Source organism: Drosophila mauritiana, chromosome 3R (assembly GCF_004382145.1).
Source record: "Drosophila mauritiana strain mau12 chromosome 3R, ASM438214v1, whole genome shotgun sequence".
Classification (NCBI taxonomy): Eukaryota; Metazoa; Arthropoda; class Insecta; order Diptera; family Drosophilidae; genus Drosophila; species Drosophila mauritiana.
Genome location: NC_046670.1, coordinates 3878367 through 3900314, shown reverse-complemented (window position 1 = coordinate 3900314; position 21948 = coordinate 3878367). Strand labels below are relative to the sequence as shown.

At 42.5% G+C, this 21948-nt stretch overlaps 1 protein-coding gene across 1 annotated transcript; it reads left to right on the top strand.

Moving 5' to 3' along the window:
* Positions 1-17495: 17495 nt before the first annotated feature.
* On the top strand, positions 17496-18495 carry LOC117144193. Its single transcript, XM_033309241.1, has 3 exons — positions 17496-17819; positions 17872-18079; positions 18216-18495. The coding sequence occupies exons 1-3, from the start codon at positions 17575-17577 to the stop codon at positions 18429-18431; spliced, it is 669 nt and encodes a 222-aa protein (XP_033165132.1). The 5' UTR covers positions 17496-17574; the 3' UTR covers positions 18432-18495.
* Positions 18496-21948: the final 3453 nt, after the last annotated feature.

Here is a 21948-nt window from a genome sequence, read left to right as displayed (position 1 = left end):
GAGTAAGGTAGAGCTTATGGGACTCGATACCTATGCTTTTAAAGGTGTAGTTAATATTTCTAAATATCGTTTGATTATTTTTCTCCTATGTTTCATTTTCTTAAATTTGAATAATAATTTGTAGGTCCTTGCAACACTTCCAATGATCATTATATTTCAACTTAATCATCTTGACTCTACTCCCACAGAAGCAAACGTTTAAATATAGCTTAAGCATGGCTCTCATCACCTAGAATACACCTAAGAAACCCCAATTTCCAAATTGTATCTCGGAAATCTAACCGCAGTCCATTGACAATCCTTGGTGATGGCGACAAGTGACTTTTGGGCTATCAATGACCAAGCCGAGTTGGCAAAGCAAACAAACCATTTAGCTCAGTGGACAATGCAAACTTTGGGGCCAAACGGGGCGGAAAAGTCGACCCGCTGCAATTTTCGATTAAAATTCCAGTTTGCAATTCAATTAAACACTAATTAAAAGACATTTTTCCGCCAAGCGTTCCCTTTGACAACTTGCCTCACTCACTCGCCACTGCCACTGCCACTGCCACTTTCTCCACTCTCCCCCAGAGAAATGTCCGTTTTGTCTCGGGCTTTTCCCCGGGGATCTGGGGGCTGTCAAAGCGGCAGCGGAAGTTAGGCCACCCACTCGGGATAAGGCGACTCGACAAATGCGCACAAACTGTGATAAATGAAGGCGAATCGAGGGGCCACTAGGTGCAGGAAGATGAAGGACGGGGCGGGCGGGTCCTGGCATAATGAATGCCATGGAAGAGCCGGCAAGATAAAACACAAGGAAAACGAACCGAAGCAAAGGGACACAGACAGGAGGCCAAGGAATCAAAGCCAAGTATTTTTTGCTGCATTTCTGCACCGGCTTTTGGCTTTGACTTTCTCTGTGACAGTGTAAGCGACTGAGTTAATTTCTGGCCATCTCAAAGGTTCACGGAATTTGAGTTCGTTAAAGTAAATTTCATCTCCGCAACTTTTTCGTCCTGTGCCTTCGTCCTCACACTCGTCCTTTCACTATACCGGGTGGCAACTACTTTGTGGCAAATTGAGAAGGGAAACACAAACAAATCCGGTTAAAAGGCAATAGCGTTTGTCAATTGTATCTCAAGCAGTGGCTGAAAAACTGTGTGTTTTTCTACTTCAGAATTTTTTTTTTGAAAAAATTCACTGAGTAACATGTCCACTTTAAAGGAGGAGGGTTAAGAGTCTTTAATGAGTTTTTAAATTTGTTTAATAGAAAAAGAGAAATATTATTAGTTATTATCAGAAAACTTTAACTAATCTCTTTTAGAATTCTTACATTATGTTTTTTTATCAGAAATTTAATTTTCAGAAATATTTTTCAGTTTTGAAGGTATTAAGATAGCGTTAGTCCATCACCCATCCTTTAACCAAATTGTAATAAATTTACTGTAAATCCAAAAGTTAACTTTCTTACTTGTCTTTCAAATCCTAAAAATCGATAATAATTACAGCATTCAATATGCTAATTATCAATTTCACTGACTAACAAGCGAACTGCCCCGAATTAATTACCAGAGCTCAGAACTTTGGCTAATTACCCGCTATTTTGTGGCGAATTTTTCAATGCGATGCAAAAATGTCGGCCAAGTTAGAGCGACTAAGTAGAGCTCGCATCTGAGTGCAGCTCAAAGTCAGGAGCCGTCAAAGACGGAGCGCTTTCCATTATCCGCTTGGCTGTGCTCGTCAAAGCTCGGAGCGGATGAACTGGCGGATGCATCCTGGCAGGAGGGGCGACGATGAAGTGGGCTCGGGGACTCGGGGACCAGCGCCTTGTCCTGGCCAGAAATATTGGATGGCAATTTGTCGGAAACTGCTTAATTGCATCGCAGCTCAATTTTGCAACCCTTTGCCATTTTCCCCGTTTTTTTTTCCTTTTCGTGCCAAACTTTTTTGCTCTCGACATCGAGCCAGCTAAACGCCTGTGTATATCTTTTCATTGACGGCTTAGTTGCATATCATTATGATAAAAGTTCAAATTATTGGCAATTTTTTGTGTCCCGGCATGGCCAGCACATTTTTTGGCCCTGCCGCGACCTTCAGCCCTTCGAAAGTTTTGTTTTCTTTTGTTGCCCTTACAATTGCTATTTTTTACGCGGTGCCTCTCAGCGCACTGAGTCCGGCTAATGCCGTAATCCGATTTGGGATTGGAAATTCATAGAATTTTCATAAAAAAAAGCAAACAAAGGAAAAATGAGAACAAAAAAACATGCACACCAATAATAATTGCCAGGACATGGCAACGGCAACGCAAACATAAAAAAAAACTCAGAGTACGGACGTGATCCTCGATGGGGAAAAATGCGGAAGTGGGTCCGCATAAATTTTGAACTAATTACAATTTCAGTGTCCGGCACATTCCCATGCACTCGCTGCAAACGAACAATCAATGCAAAAACTATAACAATTAAAAATACAAAAGTAAATACTAGAAAAAACGGGGCAAAGAAGCCACTTTCAAAAAATAAAATGACAGAGCTTACGATTTGGTCAGGTGAGATTTTTAAGTTGCATATTTGGGTACCCTTACTTTAAGTTTCCTTAAATTTTCATTATTACAAAAGTATTTTCTGGTGATAGCATCCTAGTTTTGGAATTTGCATCTTAACAAAATTAGAGATTCTTTATATTGATAGTTGAAAAGTAATCCTATTTATCTGTATTTACAAAATTTTACATTTACAAAATCGATTCTTATAACCAGCATTCTAGGGTATATCAAACACAGGGCATCACGGTAAGATTACAGTTTTCGGGGAGTGCCCTTAATGGCTGGGACTTGGTACATGAACCCACACATTTCGATAGGGGAAGGAAGTCCTGCAGCTTTGTGTGTGCGTTTGGGCTTTTGGCTTTATGCTGTTAAACCCATTTGGTGGGCCGAATGCCGTCTGCTCGACCACAGTGGAAACTCATTAATTTATTCTTCGTTTCGTTTGTTGAACTTAAAATAACAGCGTTAATCCGCTTAGCGCTGCCATTCAACTAAAAACAACGCCGAGAACAACAGCTGGTGAAGGCTTTTCGTCTGGCTCAATCACTTGGTACACTTAAAAAAAAACCCTAAGTATAAAGGCAAAATAAAAATAAAATGTAAGTCTCTCCTGGCTTCATTGAATTGTAGAACAACTTATATATTTAACTTATTTATAGCTTATCTACCTTAGCCTTTTTAAGTGCCTTGTTGTATAGTTATGCTGCCATCTCTTTCGCTGACTATATTCCCGTCTCCTTCGCCGGCGGTGTTTCAGCATTCAGTGGACTGCGGTTTCCACTGGCAATGACGATGGCGATGGGGATGGGAATGGGGATGGCTATGACGATGACAGTGACAATGTCGCGCCGCCTACAAACAAAATGAATTAAGGAAACCGCAATGACATAGTTACAGTGGCAAACTCTGACACACTCACACCGAGGACTTATCCATAAGTGTGTGTGTGTGTGTGTGTGTGTTAGCTCTCAAGTTTTAAGCTGACTTCAAGTTGTTGGCGAACTCCGGGACAAGAAGTCAAGTAATGACCCGAAAGCCAATGGAGGAAGCACTTGGCAGTGGATTCAACTCGCAAATGCAAGTAAAACTTTAATCCTTCAAAAATAAATTTCCGGAAACTCGTTACCTACCTTAATATCAATACGGTGTTTCTCGAGGAGCTCGAACTATTGAGCTTAGGAATCCATTCTTGGGGTTTGCTTTCATACAAAGCTATAAACAAATCTGGTAGGACCCACACAAGCAGCTCTATATATAAATACATACATATGACTATATATATATCTTAGCATCACCTTTGTTTTGGGTCTGCCGAACAACTCAATGCGCATAATTTCATTTTTTCTCCATTTTCATGGGGGACTTGAAGGCCAGACTCTTGGGTCTCCTAAGACAATCGAAATTCGATAATATTCGTGTGGGAAAAAAGAAAATAACAGCAAGGGAGCGATGGGGCTGTAACCAAAGAAAGTGCCGCAGGACACACAAACGGGTCAGCAAAAGGAGCAAGCCGGGTGCCAGAGCGAAAGCCCATCAAAATAAACTACAGCTTAGCTTTGAAATTCGATGACAGAAGGGGAAAATGTGGAGCCTGGAGGATGCGAAATACAGAGTATAAAAAACAATGAAAATGCCCCGAATGCATGCTAAATAGAGAATTTACGTAAATGGATTTCTAGGCATTTTCGCATTTTAGCCTGGGAATTGAATATAAACTTTGTCCGTCTCGCTCTCCCTCTCTCTCCCTCTGTCTGTCTGTCTGTCCCTGTCTCTGAGTTTGTGTCCTTTTCTGTCCATCGCAGAGCAAACCGACATGTGAGTGCGAGTGTGTGGGTGTGTGCGTGTGGTGTACCAACATTAATAGGCCAAGTTTAGGCAAAGATTTCGTTTTATTATGTGCAAATTTATGAAAGCCTTTGGGCCAGGACCCTAGCATTTTAATCGTTGCTCCTTGCTGAAGGCCCGGGCATTTATGTACTTATATACCCTGCCGGCAGCCCTCTGCTCTGCGATCCGGCCACTTTGCCAGCCAGTGGGCTGTGGTGAAGGAATAATTGGATATCCTTGTTACTTATTTACAGTCCTTCTCGGCACTGCACTGCAACTGCCCCACTCTGACAGCTCCGACTCGGACTTGGACTCTTGGATTTGGTCTCGGACTTGCAGCTCCGAGGGCTGCGACTGACGTTGACGTTTGTTAGCTTTTCAAAATGCTTTAAGTAAGTTTAATGGCTTCCCTAAGCTGTCCCGAAAGTGCTGCAAAGTATCCATGGCAATGGAGCAAGCTGGGCCGTAAATGTTTCACTAGATGGTCGTTTTACATTTCCTGCTAGGCAACCATTTGATACACTATGCATTACCGTCTGCTCATGGGAAATAATGTTGTTTCTATAATGTTCCTGTTTTTTATTTAGAATAAACTTGAATGATTTGTAATGTATTTCATTTTAAGCAAGAACTTATCTGAAATTAAGTTACCTTGAATGGTTTGATAGTGACCTATTGAAAGAAAGGATTGGTCCCATTAGTAAAGTATAAACTATACAGTACCACTACTAATATTTTCATCGGTTTATTCTGCAGATATTTCCAATCTTTTATCATTAAGAAGTTCAATTATCATAAATTTTTGAAGGTAATTCGCTTTATTTCGAGCTCTATACCTTGTAGTACCCTTTCCATATTCCCCATCACCTTTCCCAATAGCAAACATCTGTTGACTTTATTTATTATCCTGTGCCATCCACTGGGTCAATGATACGTGCCTCGGGCAGTGTGTCTTCCAATGCACTGTAAAATTCAGTTGATTGCTTCCCATGTTTGTATCCTCGTTTCCTCGTGCCGTCCACACCCGCTGCAGAAATCCGGCAGGATGACAAACAAAGACGGCAATTCCAGATATTTTTTCACCAACTCGCTGTGCTTCCGTGTTTAGCAGTTCTCGGCTTCCGCTGTTGCTTCACTTGCTCCCTGCTGCTCCTCGGAATGCTCCTCCGCACCCACACCCACACTATTCCGATGCGCTTTTCCAGCCCGCAGGATGTTGGCTGGGGACGAAGACGAGGTCGTTCAGCAGGGGCGACAATCTCAAATGGGAATTAGCGCGGTCTGTAATAAGGATCGCCGACGCAATCGCCGGGCGCACAATCATTGGCCTGTGTAAACCTGCACTTAGCGTGGTCATCGGTCCGCATGTACTGCGAGTCCTGCGAGTCCTGCATCCTGCGGATACGCCACTGTGCATCCCAGCTGGGCGCAAATGGTGGCACGCTTTGTGGGGCTTTCGCCTCGCCGGCTAATTCCCAAATGGATGTTTAGTGTAAGTCGACCCACTTCGCCCCATTCCTTTTACAGGGTACTCGAGGCACTAAGAGACTTACTAAGCTCGCGGAATGATTTTAAAAACCAATGCATTACTTATGCTTCGGCGTATTAAGGTGGATTATCAAAATGTAGTAACTAAATAGGACGAATTACATGGGCCCAATGGTTTTGGCTTTTTGATTATAAAAACAGTGTTTATTTTCTAGCTAAAAATAATTTATTTTATAGCCATAAATCACTTATGCAGAATATGATGTAAGATGGAATGATTATAGTAGGGGGTAGTTTGGACAGTTATTTCATTAGTTTTATAAAGGTAAAGTATTTAATCATTAAGAATATTTACTTAAATGTTATAAGCTTTTGTTCTAAAATTGCCTTCTGATTCCTCTATTGACCAAGACCAACAATAGAATACTGGGTATCCCACTGTTGGATCACTTTCTCCCAACCTTCTTAGGTGTCTCCACGGTGGCATCCCTGTCGCCAGTCGCCATTGTTCGCAGCTTTAGCCGCGTCCTCTTTATGTTTTGCTTAATTTCTCTTTCTCTTTTGCTTGCTTTTGTTTTTGTGGCGGCTTTGGGTCCAGTCTTGGATCCAGCGTAATTACGTTGCTTGTTATTGTTGACAAAGTCGCCATCGCCATCGCTATCCCCGTGACCATTCCCAACGCCATCGCCATAGCCATCGAGTCCCTCCTTCACAGATTTAGAGTCCCAACTCGAGTCGCACATTGTTGCTTATTTCTGCTTAAAACTTAATGACACTTTTAGTTAATTATCGCGGTGGATTTGCAAAATTAAGCGATTCGGGCATAATTACAAGGGATTATGTGGCCAGATTTTTTCCACTCCTCCTTTTAAGCCCTCGACCGCAGTGGTTGAAGGACCTGGGACAGCAGATTTCCACTTTGATGGCGCATAAATTAATTCTGCCTTTTCGGTTAAACACAATTTGCCATTTATTTAAAAGGTTTGTTTTTAAAGTAGCTTGACTCTAAATATTTTACCACACCTTGGCCCTTTAACATTTTCCTTTCTTCGTCCTTTTTCTTGGCCAGGAGTGCAGCAAGGCCAACTTGAGCAAATAATTTGTGCGTTAAGCTTAACGCAAACCCACACAAAAAAGAGAAAACCTGAAACCGCAGGAGAAACTTTTTAGACAACAATTTCGCAAAACTTTTCACAAGTGCTGCAAGTCGTACCTCCAGCAGAGGAGAAGAAGGATGTTGGCAAAAATGCCGAATGTCGATGTGGATGTGGATGTGGCTGCAGATGCGGATGAGAATGCGGCAACTTGTATTTGCCCACTTAGACAACGAACGAGTTAAAATTTATAGGTATTTCGGCCAAAATCTCGCCGAGTATAAACCACTTAGGCTGGGGCCCCGAAAGTGGGCGTGGCCAGCCACTTTTCGAGCATTCTCTTACCTCGAAGCAGCAGCACTTTTGGCTGCCGCTGCACTCGCAGCGCATAAATCAGCCATGAAGAGCAGCCAAGTGGCAGGACCCCGGTCCACGCGTATGTGGTTATGTGAGTGTCCACGTCCGTGTTACCAAAAGGCAGGTGGCACAGCCGAAATGGTTCTTAAGACTGCCGAGATATGCTTAAATGCAGGTGCGTGCCGTTGCAGCACTTCCATACCCAGTGATTTTGCTTCAGGATAAGTGAAGGTTATAAGTGACGGTTAACTTTCTCTGCAAGCGTATTGAAACATGATATCAAAACTAAGTTGAGTTTTTCGGAATATAGGAACATTAATTGAACATAGTTATTATATATCTCTTTAAGCATTGAAGCTGAGTTACTCTAGATCTGTTAAATATTAAAATACAAATGATATATTTTCATATTATATTCAATTGCACGCAATACGATCCAAAAACCAATCTTGCCATCTTACAAAGAGCACCTTTTTAAAGCAGCTACCTGTACCGCATCTCTCGAACCGTCTTAAACTTTTTGTTTTAAGTAAAACTTTGCATGTATTTCAGTGTGCTCACTTCTCACTACATTGCCTTTTAAGCGGAAATATTGAAGGCAAACTATAAATATAGCGAATAACAATAAATTGTGAGAACCAACAAACAAACAACAGCAACATACAAAGGTCCTGGGGCCAGGAGAGCACTTACCCGTAGGCTTCAGGCAAACATAAAGAAGATTTCATTTAATTTCTGTGGTCATCCAGCTGGAGTGGTCTGGCTCGCCTTTTCGAGTGCTCGAGTGGCGGGAAAAAATCAGCATAGAACTGCATCGAAAGGCGTGGCCAAAATGGGGTAACAGGTGGAGCGGAAGGTAGTGCGGGGGGACCTGTAAGTGGATCCAGATCCAACATGAGTTGCATTTGCATACAAAGAGCTTTTACTGTTCTTCTGCCGTTGTCATTTCTTTATTGCACTCCTGCCCCACTGAAAGGATACCGCACACACACGCACACACACCCGCACATGCATGCATGTCCAGCCGCTTATGCATACAACTTTGTCATGTATGTGTGGGATGACAGGCTATTTAATAGTTACCTGTTCTTTGGCCAAACTGCTCCTCATCTTCCGCAATGAAGTCTACGAAACTTCCCAAGAATAGCTTTTAAATGTGCTTGGGAGGAATTTCTGAATGCGGTCTGGCTCTGTGGATGCGATTATGTTACGCAAACAAAGCATAAACCACTTTTAGTTGATAACATCGACGAATGTTGCATTTTCGTAGCATACTTTTTGGCTTACTCGAGTGTGTGGATCAGAGAACTGCAGCGAGCCACTGCACTAATGTTTAACTAGAGATTTAAACATGAACTTCACCTAACTTCACTATATTATATATACTGTGTTGTAGGTAATTCAATTCTTGTTTATTTGAATGTAATCTTAAAGTGCACTTTTGCGCACTTTTTTGTAATTAACGTTTTTAGGTCCCAACTTCAGATTAACAAATGCGGAAATGTTTAAAATTTGGTGCTCTGCTGAGAGAGTAAACGTGGAAGAGAGAAGACAATACTGGATATACAAAAAATATCAATAGCTGAGATGATAATGAGGACAGATTAAAAATACAATGCAAAAACTTTTGCTATAGATTGTCGCAAAAGTGGACTGCTTGCAAAAGAAATCTGAAGCTATTTAAAAGAAAGTATACAGATTGGCTTAAAATGGAGACCGTCAATGCCTTATAAATTATCGAGTGGAAGAACTCAGAGAAGAAAGGCGTCAAGTTTGGTGTAATCGGTGTATCGTCTGTTGTTTAAATTTTTTGCATTCGTACTCATACAGTTTGGGCTATAAATATAGGTACAAGCATGTTCGTTACAGATGTTAGTGTTTTATTTAATCTGGTTAACAACAGTGGTTAATATTTTTGAAGTCGTTTCCGTAGTCGGTACCGTACTCGGCCCCGTCCTTGCTGTTGCTCCTTTTACTCTCCTCAAACTGTTTGCCCAGTTTGCGTATTTATTATTCTCAGGTTATCTATGATGAAGTGCCATGTGAAATATTTAAATCCTCCAGCCAGTTGTTATATTTGTAGTATCACTAACCAGAAACTGTGTAGCCATAATCATATAGACTAAGCGTATTCATTTTAATCGATCGAGTATCTGGATCAGTATTCATGAGAAGCGTTAAGATCCTATCTGTAACCGGAAATTAAGCTGGGCTTGAAATTTTCCCAGGCTCGACTTTATCCCGGGAAGTTGACCACTTGAGCGGATTTTTCGGGGGAACAGCATAGTTAACAGCTGCGACAGATTCCTTTGAGCCCCTGTCCTGAGCCCAATGGACATCCGGCGCTGGTTTAATAATTTAATTTTTCACCACCCGCTTTTTTTCTTTTTCGGTGCACCCAACTTGGCCAGGAATTCATCGGCGTCCATTGGCAGCAGCTATATACTATTTATACAGGCGGGCTGCTGCCCGTGGATAGAGCCGGTTCCGACTGGTCCTGGCTCTGACCGAGAGCATTGAGGCCCAGCCAAGCAGAAACTTGGCAAACAAAACCGGATGCGTGGGCAAAGGAACTGGGGGACGTCTTCAAGTTTAAGTTGCCCGGAAATTGTCTGTTGTAGCGATATCCTGCAGCGTTTTTATATTCGCGTTATGAACTTGTGCCCGTCCGGGAATTTCTGTGCGTGTGTTTGAGTTTGGATGGATTAATAGCAGCAACGTCTGCCGCACGCGCTGACCCCAATGGAAGCTCCTCGTTCCTGAATGCGCCTCCTGCCCGGACCACTTCCTTACCTTCAGCTTCATCATGGTCATCATAATTTTCTCCACTTTTTTCCCAACTCTGCTGGTGTCTTTTAGCTTTGTCCGTTTGTTTGTTTGTTTCGTTTTTCCCTCCTTTCACCGTGTGCGTGTCTTGCGAAAGTTTTAATTAATTTTCATATTTTGCGCAGGGGAAGTGTCCGAGTGAGGAGATGCGGCCAAATGCCCTGGGGCGTTTTCCGAAAGCGAAATTTCCCTTTTGGCCAGCGAGAACTGGACAGGTTCATTCGAGCCTTGAGCTATTTCAGTTTGTTAGTTTTTGCCATAAATTCCATAAATGGAATGCAAACGATAAGTTGGGTAATCGAGCACATGCAATTTTTAGGGACATTGAATCATAAGATACGACTTTTGTAATGTAACTTTTGTACAAAATGAACTACCAATAATTTAAGAGATCTCTTAACTCATTTTCATTTGATTGATATAATTGGTTACTAGTTTGTTTCTGATTAAGGGGTTTTGCACGATGCCTTAAATAGAAAAGCAATCTTTAGAAAGCTAAAACTGTTTTTAAGTGGAGAAACTGCCAACGTGTGGTTACTTATTTTTATGCAACTCTGACTCTGCCCGGAATTTGGTTAGCAGCTTTCCAGGAACGTGCTCATCCTCTCAAGAGCTGCTGAAATTGCTGCCAACAATGGTGAAATTTAGCAGAGCAAAACGGATGTTCATTTGGCATTTGGCTCCCACACACACTTTCCGGATGCCAACGGCCAAGGAATGTTTCCGGAATTATTTATCGAAGCGAATGCAGCCGAGGTGCACATTAAATGTCAAAATTTATAAGCACAACGCACTGACTCCGAAAACTCTTTGCGTTTGCTTGCTGCGTTACTGTTGTCGTCGAGGTGCACTTTATGATGTCTCCTTAGCCGCATTTGGGATTTGGCTGGGTCGTCGTGAAAGGGCCCATCTAGGTTAGCCGTTCGGTTGGCTGGACAGCTTTATCTGCGGCGAAAGTGGCTGGATATTTCAGGGTGGAGAGCGGCGATGCTGTGCACACATTTTTGGCTTCTATTTTACAGCTGCACAGTGGGCATGCACTTGAAGGTGTGTTGCGATTTCTTAACCATTTTCTAGAAATTGGAATTAACCACTTTTAAAAGTGTGGCCTCGAATATTTAAACAGCATTGTTTACAATTTATTCATGAAGCTTGCTAGATTTTATATTGCACAGATATCCAAAAGCATATTTAAAAATAATTCCAATTGTTCTTATAAACACCATACATTGTTCCATCACAGCGTGTGACCACAATTTTATTATTAATTTCTTGCAATCAATTTTTTGACCATCTCCGTTCGATTTCATTGGATTCGAACTTGGAACGGGTGTTTGCGGCTTGAATTCGTTTCCACGCGGGACCTCAGCGCCATTTCCATTTTTCATCCCTCACACTTGTCTTGCTGCGATGATCGCAGCGCTTTTGTCGTCATCAGACGGGCATCCTCGTCCTCATCGCCAACCCATTCGCGTCCCAAAGTCGCTGTCCTGGCCATTGTCGTTCATCCTGCGTCCTTATCGTTCAGACTCTTGCAAGCCGCCGCTGACTCTAAATAATCCTTTCCATGCGACACAAAAAATAAAGGAACACACACAGAACAGTGGCAGCCGCCGCAGATGAGACGAGTTCGCCGGCGGAGGGGCATTGCGAGAGGGGGGCTGTAAAATCCAAGTTAGTGCGCATAAATCAAGCCTTTAAAACGTGCCTCGCAACCGAAATGTCCGCCAAGGAAGGATGCAACCCACCGCCGCCCACCGCCACCCACGGGTCCACCCACCATCACCGCCCACCACCACCCACTCCGCAGCTGCTCCACTCTTCCGTAGCCACAACGTCGTCGCAGCCATCGACGTTGCCCCAGAAGTTGTGGTGGTTCAGTTTTCCGTATGCAATTTTATGCAACTGTGGCACATCCGCCTCTTTTTCCATGGAATAGCCGTCCTTCCATCCCCGACCCGAATGAGATATCCACCCACCCAGCCTGCGGTCGCATGTCTGAAATTGTTTACAACTGCATAAAATTTATAATCTTGAAGAATTTATATATTTATTTATTCCGAGCCGTTCATTACTGAGCAGGAGGAGCAGGGGCACCAAATCGGGAACATTCAACATATGGATTGCAGGGCGTTGAGCGTAGCAAGGAGTAGCCAGCCAGCAAATTTAGACGCAGCAATTCTGTTAATTGAATATTTTTCAGCGCTAGAAATCATAAAGCCTGCCAAATTAAGTAAGGATTTGCTCACGAAGATATGATTTTATTTCTTGATTTGACGTAATTATTACTGAAGCGTTTGCAATATTCAGACAAAGCTCCGCCCTCTCAGGGCTTAAATTTTAATTAAATTTCGATTGCGCATTGCCGGGGGAATTGCAAACAGTGCAGAGACAGAACACTTTGCTCTGATGAATAACAAAAATAATTACAAATATCAATTTAAAGCAAACAAATTGCCACAAAGTCGAACAACACGCAACATCAACACATCTTAGGTGTAAATCCAATAGTAATTGAATTTCTTTGAAAAGGTTCAAATGAAATTGACAATTTCCATAAGCACTCGAAAGTCAGTTGTTTGAATTCAATTAACAAAAAATTGTGTTAGCTTATAGTGTCCAAATCACATATCAAATGGCCAGATATCAATGGCCCTTTACACATTCGAGACAACAAACCAACCAACCAACTGTTAGCTGTGAAAATGCAGTGAAACTGCAAGAAGTGGTAGGAAAAGTGCTTCAAAATTTTGGCCTCAACTTACCCCTTACACTTCCTCTCCGACTCCGAATGCGGTGGAGCATATTTGCAGTCCGTTTGGATCATTTCCATGACGAAAGCGAAAGTGAAGACAAATGAAAGTCGTGCGCAGGAATACATTAAAATGAGACTTCCTTTGACCGGGTCGGAAGTGAAAGCCCGCTCCCTGCATTATAAATATTCATGCAGTGAACTTATATATCTGGATCCATAACATTTCGCAGCCCTAAGGACTCAAGAAATGTAGGTGAAATGCGAATTGTGAGGTTGGAGTTTAAGGGAGTGTTTTTGCATATCAATGCGGATTTAAGAGGTCGATAGAAATGCTTCCCATCGTAAATAGTATATATACTCTTGGTCAGACTCATATCCTAGTAGAGCTGACTCTGTCCGTTCATGTGTCCGTTCATCTGTCCGTATAAACGTCGAGATCTCAGAAACTACATATTTAAGCTAGAACGTTAGGATTAGGCAGATCAATTCCCATTTCTATAAGTATGCTAAACAAATTTTAAAATGGCCCTGATATTTATTAACTTTGATATATTTTTTTATAGTCCCTGACTCTATGCACCGCACGCATCCTTTTGTTAAATCCATTTGCACCTTGCTGACTTTTTACTTTGTCGAATTTATCGACCCACGAATCCATCCGTGGAGCGGCCAAACATTTGCATCTGTCATTACTCCGGCTGGGTCAAGCGGGCGGTGCTGGGTGCTCTGGATCGAATCGGTTTTATGGAATCATAAAAGTAATTAATTGATATATGCGTGCTGGCGTAATTGCCCGGCCAGTGGAAGTGCGAGGGCAAAGTGCGGAGATAAAGAGCACCGGGAATACGAACAAAAATATGCAAGGGGATGCGTAATGAAAGCATTGCAATTTTTCAGCTTTTTGCCGCCACTTTACCCCATAATCCCCCAAGAGGCCAAGGCCACTGGAACCGCGTTCGAGAACGGATGCGGATTCGGATCCGTGTTCGTGGTCCGGGGCCCGTTACGGATATTACGTAATGAAAGTTAACAATTACGCCCCCGTGCGTGGGCTTCAATTAAATTTTTGAGTTGTGGCCGTTTTTATTGTAACTGATAATAGCATTGTAATGACACTCGGACACCCCGGCCAGTCCTGCGTCTCCAGGTCGCCACATGGAGTTAAGCGGGCATCCCCGTCGTTGCTGCAGTCCAGCATTTTAATTATCCCATTGTGTGGCATGTGAATGCGGATGGTTGCGGGGTGGGCCAGGCCATATTGAATCGCATGTGGCGTGAAATTGCCGAGAAATCGGGCAAACAAAAATCTCAGAAATGTTCAGCGTTAATGGCTGTGAGATCGATTTGGAGCAGCATCTCCATACCCAGCCGTGAATGGCGTGGATTTAAATTAGCGCCGAGGGGAATTGGTATGTGCATACGAGCCACCGCAACCACCAGTTGAGGATTGGCTGGCAACCATGGGTGACGCATTTCCGCTGGGCATGAGGCTGTTATCAACAATTAATTAAATAAAGGCCCGATCATTAGGCCACGATTTGTGGGGCGTTTCCGCTTCCGCAAAGAGCTGACCCCAACACCCACGTTACTGGAATATTCCGCACACACACACACATGTAGCACTTCACCCAAAAGGCAGGACTTGGCCACGGTTCGGGCGGATAGCTTCAGAACTCCGGCAATTCACACTCAGATCAAAATATTGTAATAATATAATATTTAATTATTGTTAATTACTTATAATTAGCAATTCGTTTTAGAGTGCAGGATATAGGAATGCTTTTAAAAACAAAGAAGGAAGATAGCTTGAACGTATCTACGCATATATATCACCTGGCAGTTATCAAAATGAAAAGATTCTATGAATATGAAGCAATTAGTCCATTTTTTTATGTTTAATAAATATATTCGCTACTCGAAGAGAAGAAGGATTACTATATTCATTGTAAAATATAGAAGAATGCGTTTCCGATCCTGTAAATAATATATATATTGTATATATGATCAGGATCACTAGCCGAGTCGATGCTCCTAAGGATGTAAAATAATGATGTTCGTAGGCACCAAATGAAGAAAGTTCTTAAAGTTCTAATTAAAAGCTAATACTTATATTGAAATCATTATGTTTATGTGAACAACATTTTTAAACTATCAACAAAATGCTGGCCTCTGTAACTTGCTTTAAATATCTCCAATTGTTTTACATTCCCCACAAACCGTAATAATTATCACCGTACCGACTTTGTTAAGCTCAGAAGAATAATAATTTATTCTGCGTGTACCACAATATGTGGCAATGAGCACCCCCACATGCACATCGCCTCCGGTCGGACATGGTTGCCTCCTGATGGCGGTGGCATCGGTTGTGTTTGCTGCTGCTGCTCCTCCGGCTGCTGCGTTTCTTGGTGGCCGTGCCATATCATCATTATTGTTGTTACTGCCGACTGTGATTTGTTGGCATCGTTACTGTTGTCGCTCTCAGCAAACTGGGCATAAATCGTGCACACCTACATTATGCTGCGATAAATCTGTAATGACCAGAACAGACCAACCGACCAACCAACCGACCAACCATCCAGCCAACCGAGACCATATAGCCATCCAAACAACTGGACAGCACCAGTAGGTCATGTGAGTGTGCGCTCAAGTTAATTTGCGTGTGTTTAAATGTGCGTAATTATTGTTTATCTACCATGCCATACAATTTAACCGCAGTCGGGGTTTTTATATCAATTGCAATCTATTGAAATATTTAAAATGAACAGGAGTACAAGCCAATTAAGAGGCGAGTATCAGTGTGTTTGGCTGCAAAGAGGAATAATGTTATTTTATCGGAAGTTGTGTGGCACAATAACGAGCATTGAACTAAGTCAGAGTTCAACCAGTTTGTTTTTAAATCGAAAGAACTTATACATAACACCTGTATTTATGTCAATACCTTTAGTGTCAAGTCATGTCTTATGTTATAAAAGCTTGAATAATTAAATTTGACTCCCAGTAGATGAGAAACCAAGGCTCAGTTGACGTTCGCTTTACCTTATCTTATCAAAGGAAAACTTTCGTTCTCAAGCACAAACAACTTGAGTGCAAAATGCGCCTGCAATAAAATTAGTATGAACATGCAACAAATTTACAGAAATATTCTGCTTAAATCATTTGTATAATTTCATTCCCATTTCCCCGTTGGCAGGCTCCCATTCCTTGAGTGCCATGTGAAACTTTCACCTTTGCTGGTTGCTGCGGGTGAGTTGTGAGTTCTGAGGGGCGTGGCATTCGCCAGCCTCGCAGTCAGCTTGGAGTAATTAAGTTAATTTGTCTTGGACGTCGGGCCAGAGATTTCAACTTTTTCATCATGTCCCTGTTAGCAGGCGTACGTTGATTACGCTGCACATTAATTTAACCATTTCATTCTGTCATTTTATTACGCGAGCGACTGGCAGGGGCTCCAAGTACTACCCCCTATCAATTGCAACTTTAATAAACTCTTTGCTCAAATTATATTTACGAGGGTCACAAAGTGCGGAAAAATTGACGAGGAGAGCCGTGGCTTGGGAAAAGGCAGCTTCGTAGGCAGCATATTTCGCCAATGTGCCCAAGAAGATACGCTGCCATGTCTGTCACTGTTCAAGTGCACTGAAAACATTTCTAGCCAGTTGCACATTGAACAAATTTAGTATATTTTGAAGGTGTTACTACCTTTTATATTCAATTCTATATTATATATTATATATATTTTGTTCTTAAGTATTCGCTCTTTCCGACTTCACCAACATACCAATTTATATTATGTGCATATGTTCAATATGCAAGAATAATTACTTTTAGCTAGTTATTAAATTAAAATAAGTCTAAACACTATAAATTTTGGTACTCTTTTATTTTTTCACTGTAAATATGGGGCACCATTAAGCTCCATTTTGATACTTAAAACTTTGCGGCATTGCTGCTTGTGGCAGCAGCAGCAGCAGCAACATCCGCAGCTGCAGCTGCAACTCCAACGACGACAGCGACTGCAACTCGCGCCCAGCGAAAGGCGACGTAATTTTTAATAGTTTCGCAATTAAATCGTAAAATTTAACAACTTTGCGCACTTCTTAACGAAATTGCGCAGCCAGCGAAACTGACACTGATGCATTTCCGGTTAGCCAGCAGGACTAAGGGGAAGTGGAGGGGGTAAGCGGCGTAGGGAGTGGCAAACTGCATTGCGCTTAATGAGAAAATTTCGCCCGAAAAACTTTTTTACCCCACGCGCTTTTCATGCTGTTTGCGTTGATGCGTTGTTTGCTTGTTTGTTTGTTGCTGCCGCTGCTCAACTTGCAACTTCCAACTTTCGCTTTCATATCTTTATTTTCGAATTACTTTGCTGCTACGCTTACGTATTTTTAAACAAGCACCACATTAATTATTTTACTCCAACAAAACAGAGTTGAAAACACTGAAGAAACTTGTAGTTGCACACTGTTCATGAATCGAATTGAAAGTTAACATCGAAAGTAGCAGGAAAATGAGACATTTATATTTTACTAACTAATTATCGTTAAATATATATTAGTTTTTTTTAGCGGATTTGATAATATTTTCAATTTAACGGTAATTTGCTCGCAGTAAGCTTTGTTACGCTTATCAGAATTAGTCTGAAAGGCCCAAAGTCCATATGTAGAAACTAAGTAACGGGGGAACCCGCTGAAAAGTCCAAGGAAATGAGCCAAATCAGCGAACTAACCCACATAAGCCGCATAAGCCAAACCAATCAGTCGGACGGAAGTGATGAGGATCGGCTTCGCCGTGCGAATTTTCCGGTTTACCCAAAACCGCTACCAGATCGAGATTTGAGCTACAAAGTTGATGAAAATGAGTTCACAATGGTGGAGAAGGCTGCCTTGCGAAATGCCTGGCGTTTAATTGAGCCATTTCAGCGCCGATTTGGCAAGGATAATTTCTACAGGTATGCTATAATGATTTGATTTACTATTTCACCTCTCATTTGAGCGACCTAGATTCCTTACGAGCAACGAGGATCTCATAAACTTCTTCAGGAAAGACGGAAAGATTAACCTAAGCAAGCTGCATGGGCATGCCATGGCAATGATGAAGCTGATGTCAAGGCTGGTCCAAACACTGGATTGCAATCTAGCCTTCCGCTTGGCCTTGGATGAGAATCTTCCCACACATCTCAAGAATGGCATCGATCCCGAGTACATGAGGGTAAGTACTTTTGTTTAAAGCCCTGATGCACTTTCAGTAAAATCAGGAAATTAAATTTAAAAGTAAATACTTGCCAGTATGGTGGTTTTACACTTTTGTTTCAATGTTTCCTTCTTTACCTTAAATTCAATTTAAGATGCTGGCCACCGCACTGAAGAGATATATCCTTGAGTCTTCCGTTATCGAAAATCACAACTCCTGTTCACTAAGCAATGGTCTGTCCCGTCTGGTGGAGATCGTCGGGGAGTACGCCGTTGTGGATGTGGCCAGAAAAAGAGCCATGTCCACTGCCCTCAGGACGACTGTGGACGATGCTGGCAATCGTATTGTCAAGGTTGCTTTGGGCACTTAAACGGGAACAAAAATAATGCAAATACCTATATTGTACAGATATTGCTTGAAGCAAAAATAAAATTAAATTGTGAATTAGAACCTATGAGCTTACTATTGTACTTCTTAAAAGAAATCATATTGCAGGAAAGAAACAATTTCAAATACCAAAAATGGTTTACTTGCTATTCTGATCCGTGAGGTAAAAAATATCTTTTTTGAAAATTTTTAAAGGGAAATTTAAAAATATAGAAAGAAAGTATAGATTTGGTTAGAAACCTTGATTTAAGCCAATCCTTGGTTTTCCATGCTTTGCTAACCACTCCCCAGACTCCGATTGCCTCGCATCCCTGGACAAAGGAAACGGAGATTTTTTTGGAAATCGACCCCTGCCATGCATCACAGAGGGACCGAAGCGAATTGGCAACTAATCTAAGGCCTCCGCACTCACATGCATATAAATCCAGCAACCACAGACAGATTTCGCCACAGTTGCAGGCGGTGACCGGGCAGGCACCTCAAATTAAATTAAGCCATAATTTATTTCCCATGGAGACGGGCGAGGAGAAACACCAGCCCACAGAGCTCAAAATTCAAATGCCCAACAAAAATATGGCACTAAGAGCTCCTGCTTCTGCAGCGGTTAAAACACACACACACACACTCGGGGAAAAGAGGAGCCAGCTGAGAGGAGGATTTATTGGAATTCCATCAATGGCGAGGCAGGAACTCCTCTGTTCCCAATTCGCATGGCAGGCATCCCACTGTGACCCGCACGAACTCTAACTGCAGGACATGCTTTGGACATCAGTGATGCGAAGCGCAGATTACGAAAGGAAGCTGACCGGAATTACAGCAAATAGCTATCTCGCTAATCTTTTAAAAAACATGCAAGAAGAATGTCCTATGAGTACATTTTACAGATTTTGAATATCAGATGATTATCATCATACAAGGGTACTTCATCTTAATTGAAGTTCAGGGATCTCTGCTCCCTTTCAAATTATGATCAAACGTCTTTGTTTAAAAAAAGGACTTATTTGTGGAACAAATTGTTATTGATATACGCAGTTCGACTTTAGCCATCAATAGCCAGACGTTTTGGACGTCACCTCCGATTAGAAGTGCAAGCCAGTTTCCTTTCGCAGGCGGGGACTAGGACAGGAGGGAACTTTGTGACCCGCAGGAGGCACGGGATTGGCACGACGAGGGACTTTGGCACGGATGGCTCATCATAAATACAAAGCAGGCCAGCGCTTTGTCAGGCAGCCTTCGACACTTTTATTGGCCCGGTCTGTCGGGGTGGACTGCTGGCCATTCTGCAGGAGAATCCCCCATTTCCGGGTAAGGGGTGGCCGTCATCGATATGCCAGCAGCATCCTGCACTTGCCGCTGCTCCTTGCTATTTCGCCCCCGGATCCGCCGCCTCCGGCTTCTTCCTGCTAGCTCTGGACCTGTTCTTTGTGCCAGGCAAATGAAATTGAAAATTTTTATGATGCCAACACCAGGGTAGCAAATAGAATGTTGAAAATTTAAGCAGCTGCATAAAGTTGGTTAATCCGCCAGCTGATTAAGACGAGATTGAGCAGCGCCCGGGTCGGACACCTCTTGACATTAATGGCGAAGTCAAAGCCAAAGTCTGTATAATTTTTATGACCACCGATGGGCTACACGTGCTGCTCGAAAATGTTTATGGCGCCCACTGTGGAAACTGGAAGCTGTGGAAAAGTGCAGCTCGAATATTTTCTAGGGCGGAACTCTTGAGCTAAACGAGTTAGCATTTCGGGGCGAAGGGCGTTCGGAAAAGTAGCTGGCAAGTAACAAGCTTAACCGCAAAAGTTTTAAATAAACTTTTGTTGCTGTTGTTCCTGGCAAAAATATATTTACAGAATGCGTCCGCGCGAGCGGCATAACTATAACTTCCGATTCCGTTGGCTGGCTTTGGCTGGGAATGTAAATGGGTGTGTGGATGGGCCGTGGGACCCGCTGCCTTGTAATACAGTTAAATATAAATTCAAAAAATATATACGAGTGTGCGGGGGAGTTTGGCGCAAGCAACTTTGTTTGCCACTATTTTCCTTGTCGGTTTTTACTTTTTACTTTCTGCTTTTTCGCCTTGCCCATCTTTTTCTGCTCTCCTCGCCCGCTTTTTTCCCAGGCTTTCGTTACTTATGCAATTTGCATGAGGCGGCAAACACCCACGAACAACTAACAAGTCTGCTATGCAACAACAGCAACATCGGGCGCAACAACAACAACAACAGCGATGGGAGACGCAGGCAAACTTCCGCCTGATGAATAAGTGTCTCACGCCCCCGCCTCTCTACCAGTGGGCGTGGCCGTGTTTGCTCCATGTTTAGTTTGTTTAACTGTACGCAGCGCACAACAATAATAAAAACAGCTTCCTAATTGAGAAAATAAAAATCAACAGCAAGGATAACTGCCTGAGCGACGACAATGGGCAGAACTCCGTCAAAATAAAGTTCATATTTCCTTACACGACAATCGGAGACATTTGTAATGACGAACTCTTCTAGCTTTTTATAAATTTCTATAATTAAGCTGCGAAGCTGTTATTGTAAATTGCTACCTCTAATATAAATATCTTCCAACAGCTTTTAACAACAATTTTAGTGACGATTTGTCTATATTTTTATCATTCATTAAAAGTTATAAGCAAATTTGTAGCAGCCACCAGGTGTCGCGTTTGTGTAAATCGACTCGTTGCACTTCAATTAGCTCGAGAACACGGGTACGTATGGTTAAGTTACTCAACTGGTGCGTTCATTCTTTTTTGTCTTTGTCTTAATTCGGACCATAACAACAACATTTATAGATTTATATTTATATACCATTCCTTAGAAGCAAATTTTAATAAGGTGAAAACGATATGCATGCAGTGATATTGCTGTAAAGTTAACTTGAGAAGGTAGCGCTTAAACAAGAAAGGCTGGTATATAAGCTGCCCCCGGCTTGTCCATCTCATTTAACCCATTGTACCAATGTGGGGAAACGGCAGCTTCAGGATGAAAAGGATCTGCAGCTGGAGCTGCAACTGCAGCGCGGTGAAGCCGCATTCTGGCATAAATTTAACGCCGCACAAGTCGGACTTCCGGTCAGAGCGACCGCCATGTTGTTATGCATGCAGTCTGCGCCTGCAAAAATGCAGTTTAACCGAAAGAATGAAACGGGAGCTGGGCCAACCCAACGGCTACAAAAGGACCGAACAGCACCAGGCACCAAGCACCACTGGACCAGAGCGTTTCCAAATGAAGTTATAGCAATGCTGATAGCCAAACGAGGGGCGCGGACCCATATTAATTTCTGCTATCTCGGCGACGCTTTACATGCGTACTGCAAATGCTGTTGTGCGCGCAGTTCTGGCAATAAATTTGATTTGTTTAGCAATTTGTTGCATATCGCATTGCGCATACGCCCCGTACATCCATCTCGCCGTCCGCCGCTGTCGTCATCGCTCTAGCCTTCAGTTGCTTTAACGATGAATAACGCTCTTTCCTGGTTTTCCCCAGTCAGCCAGT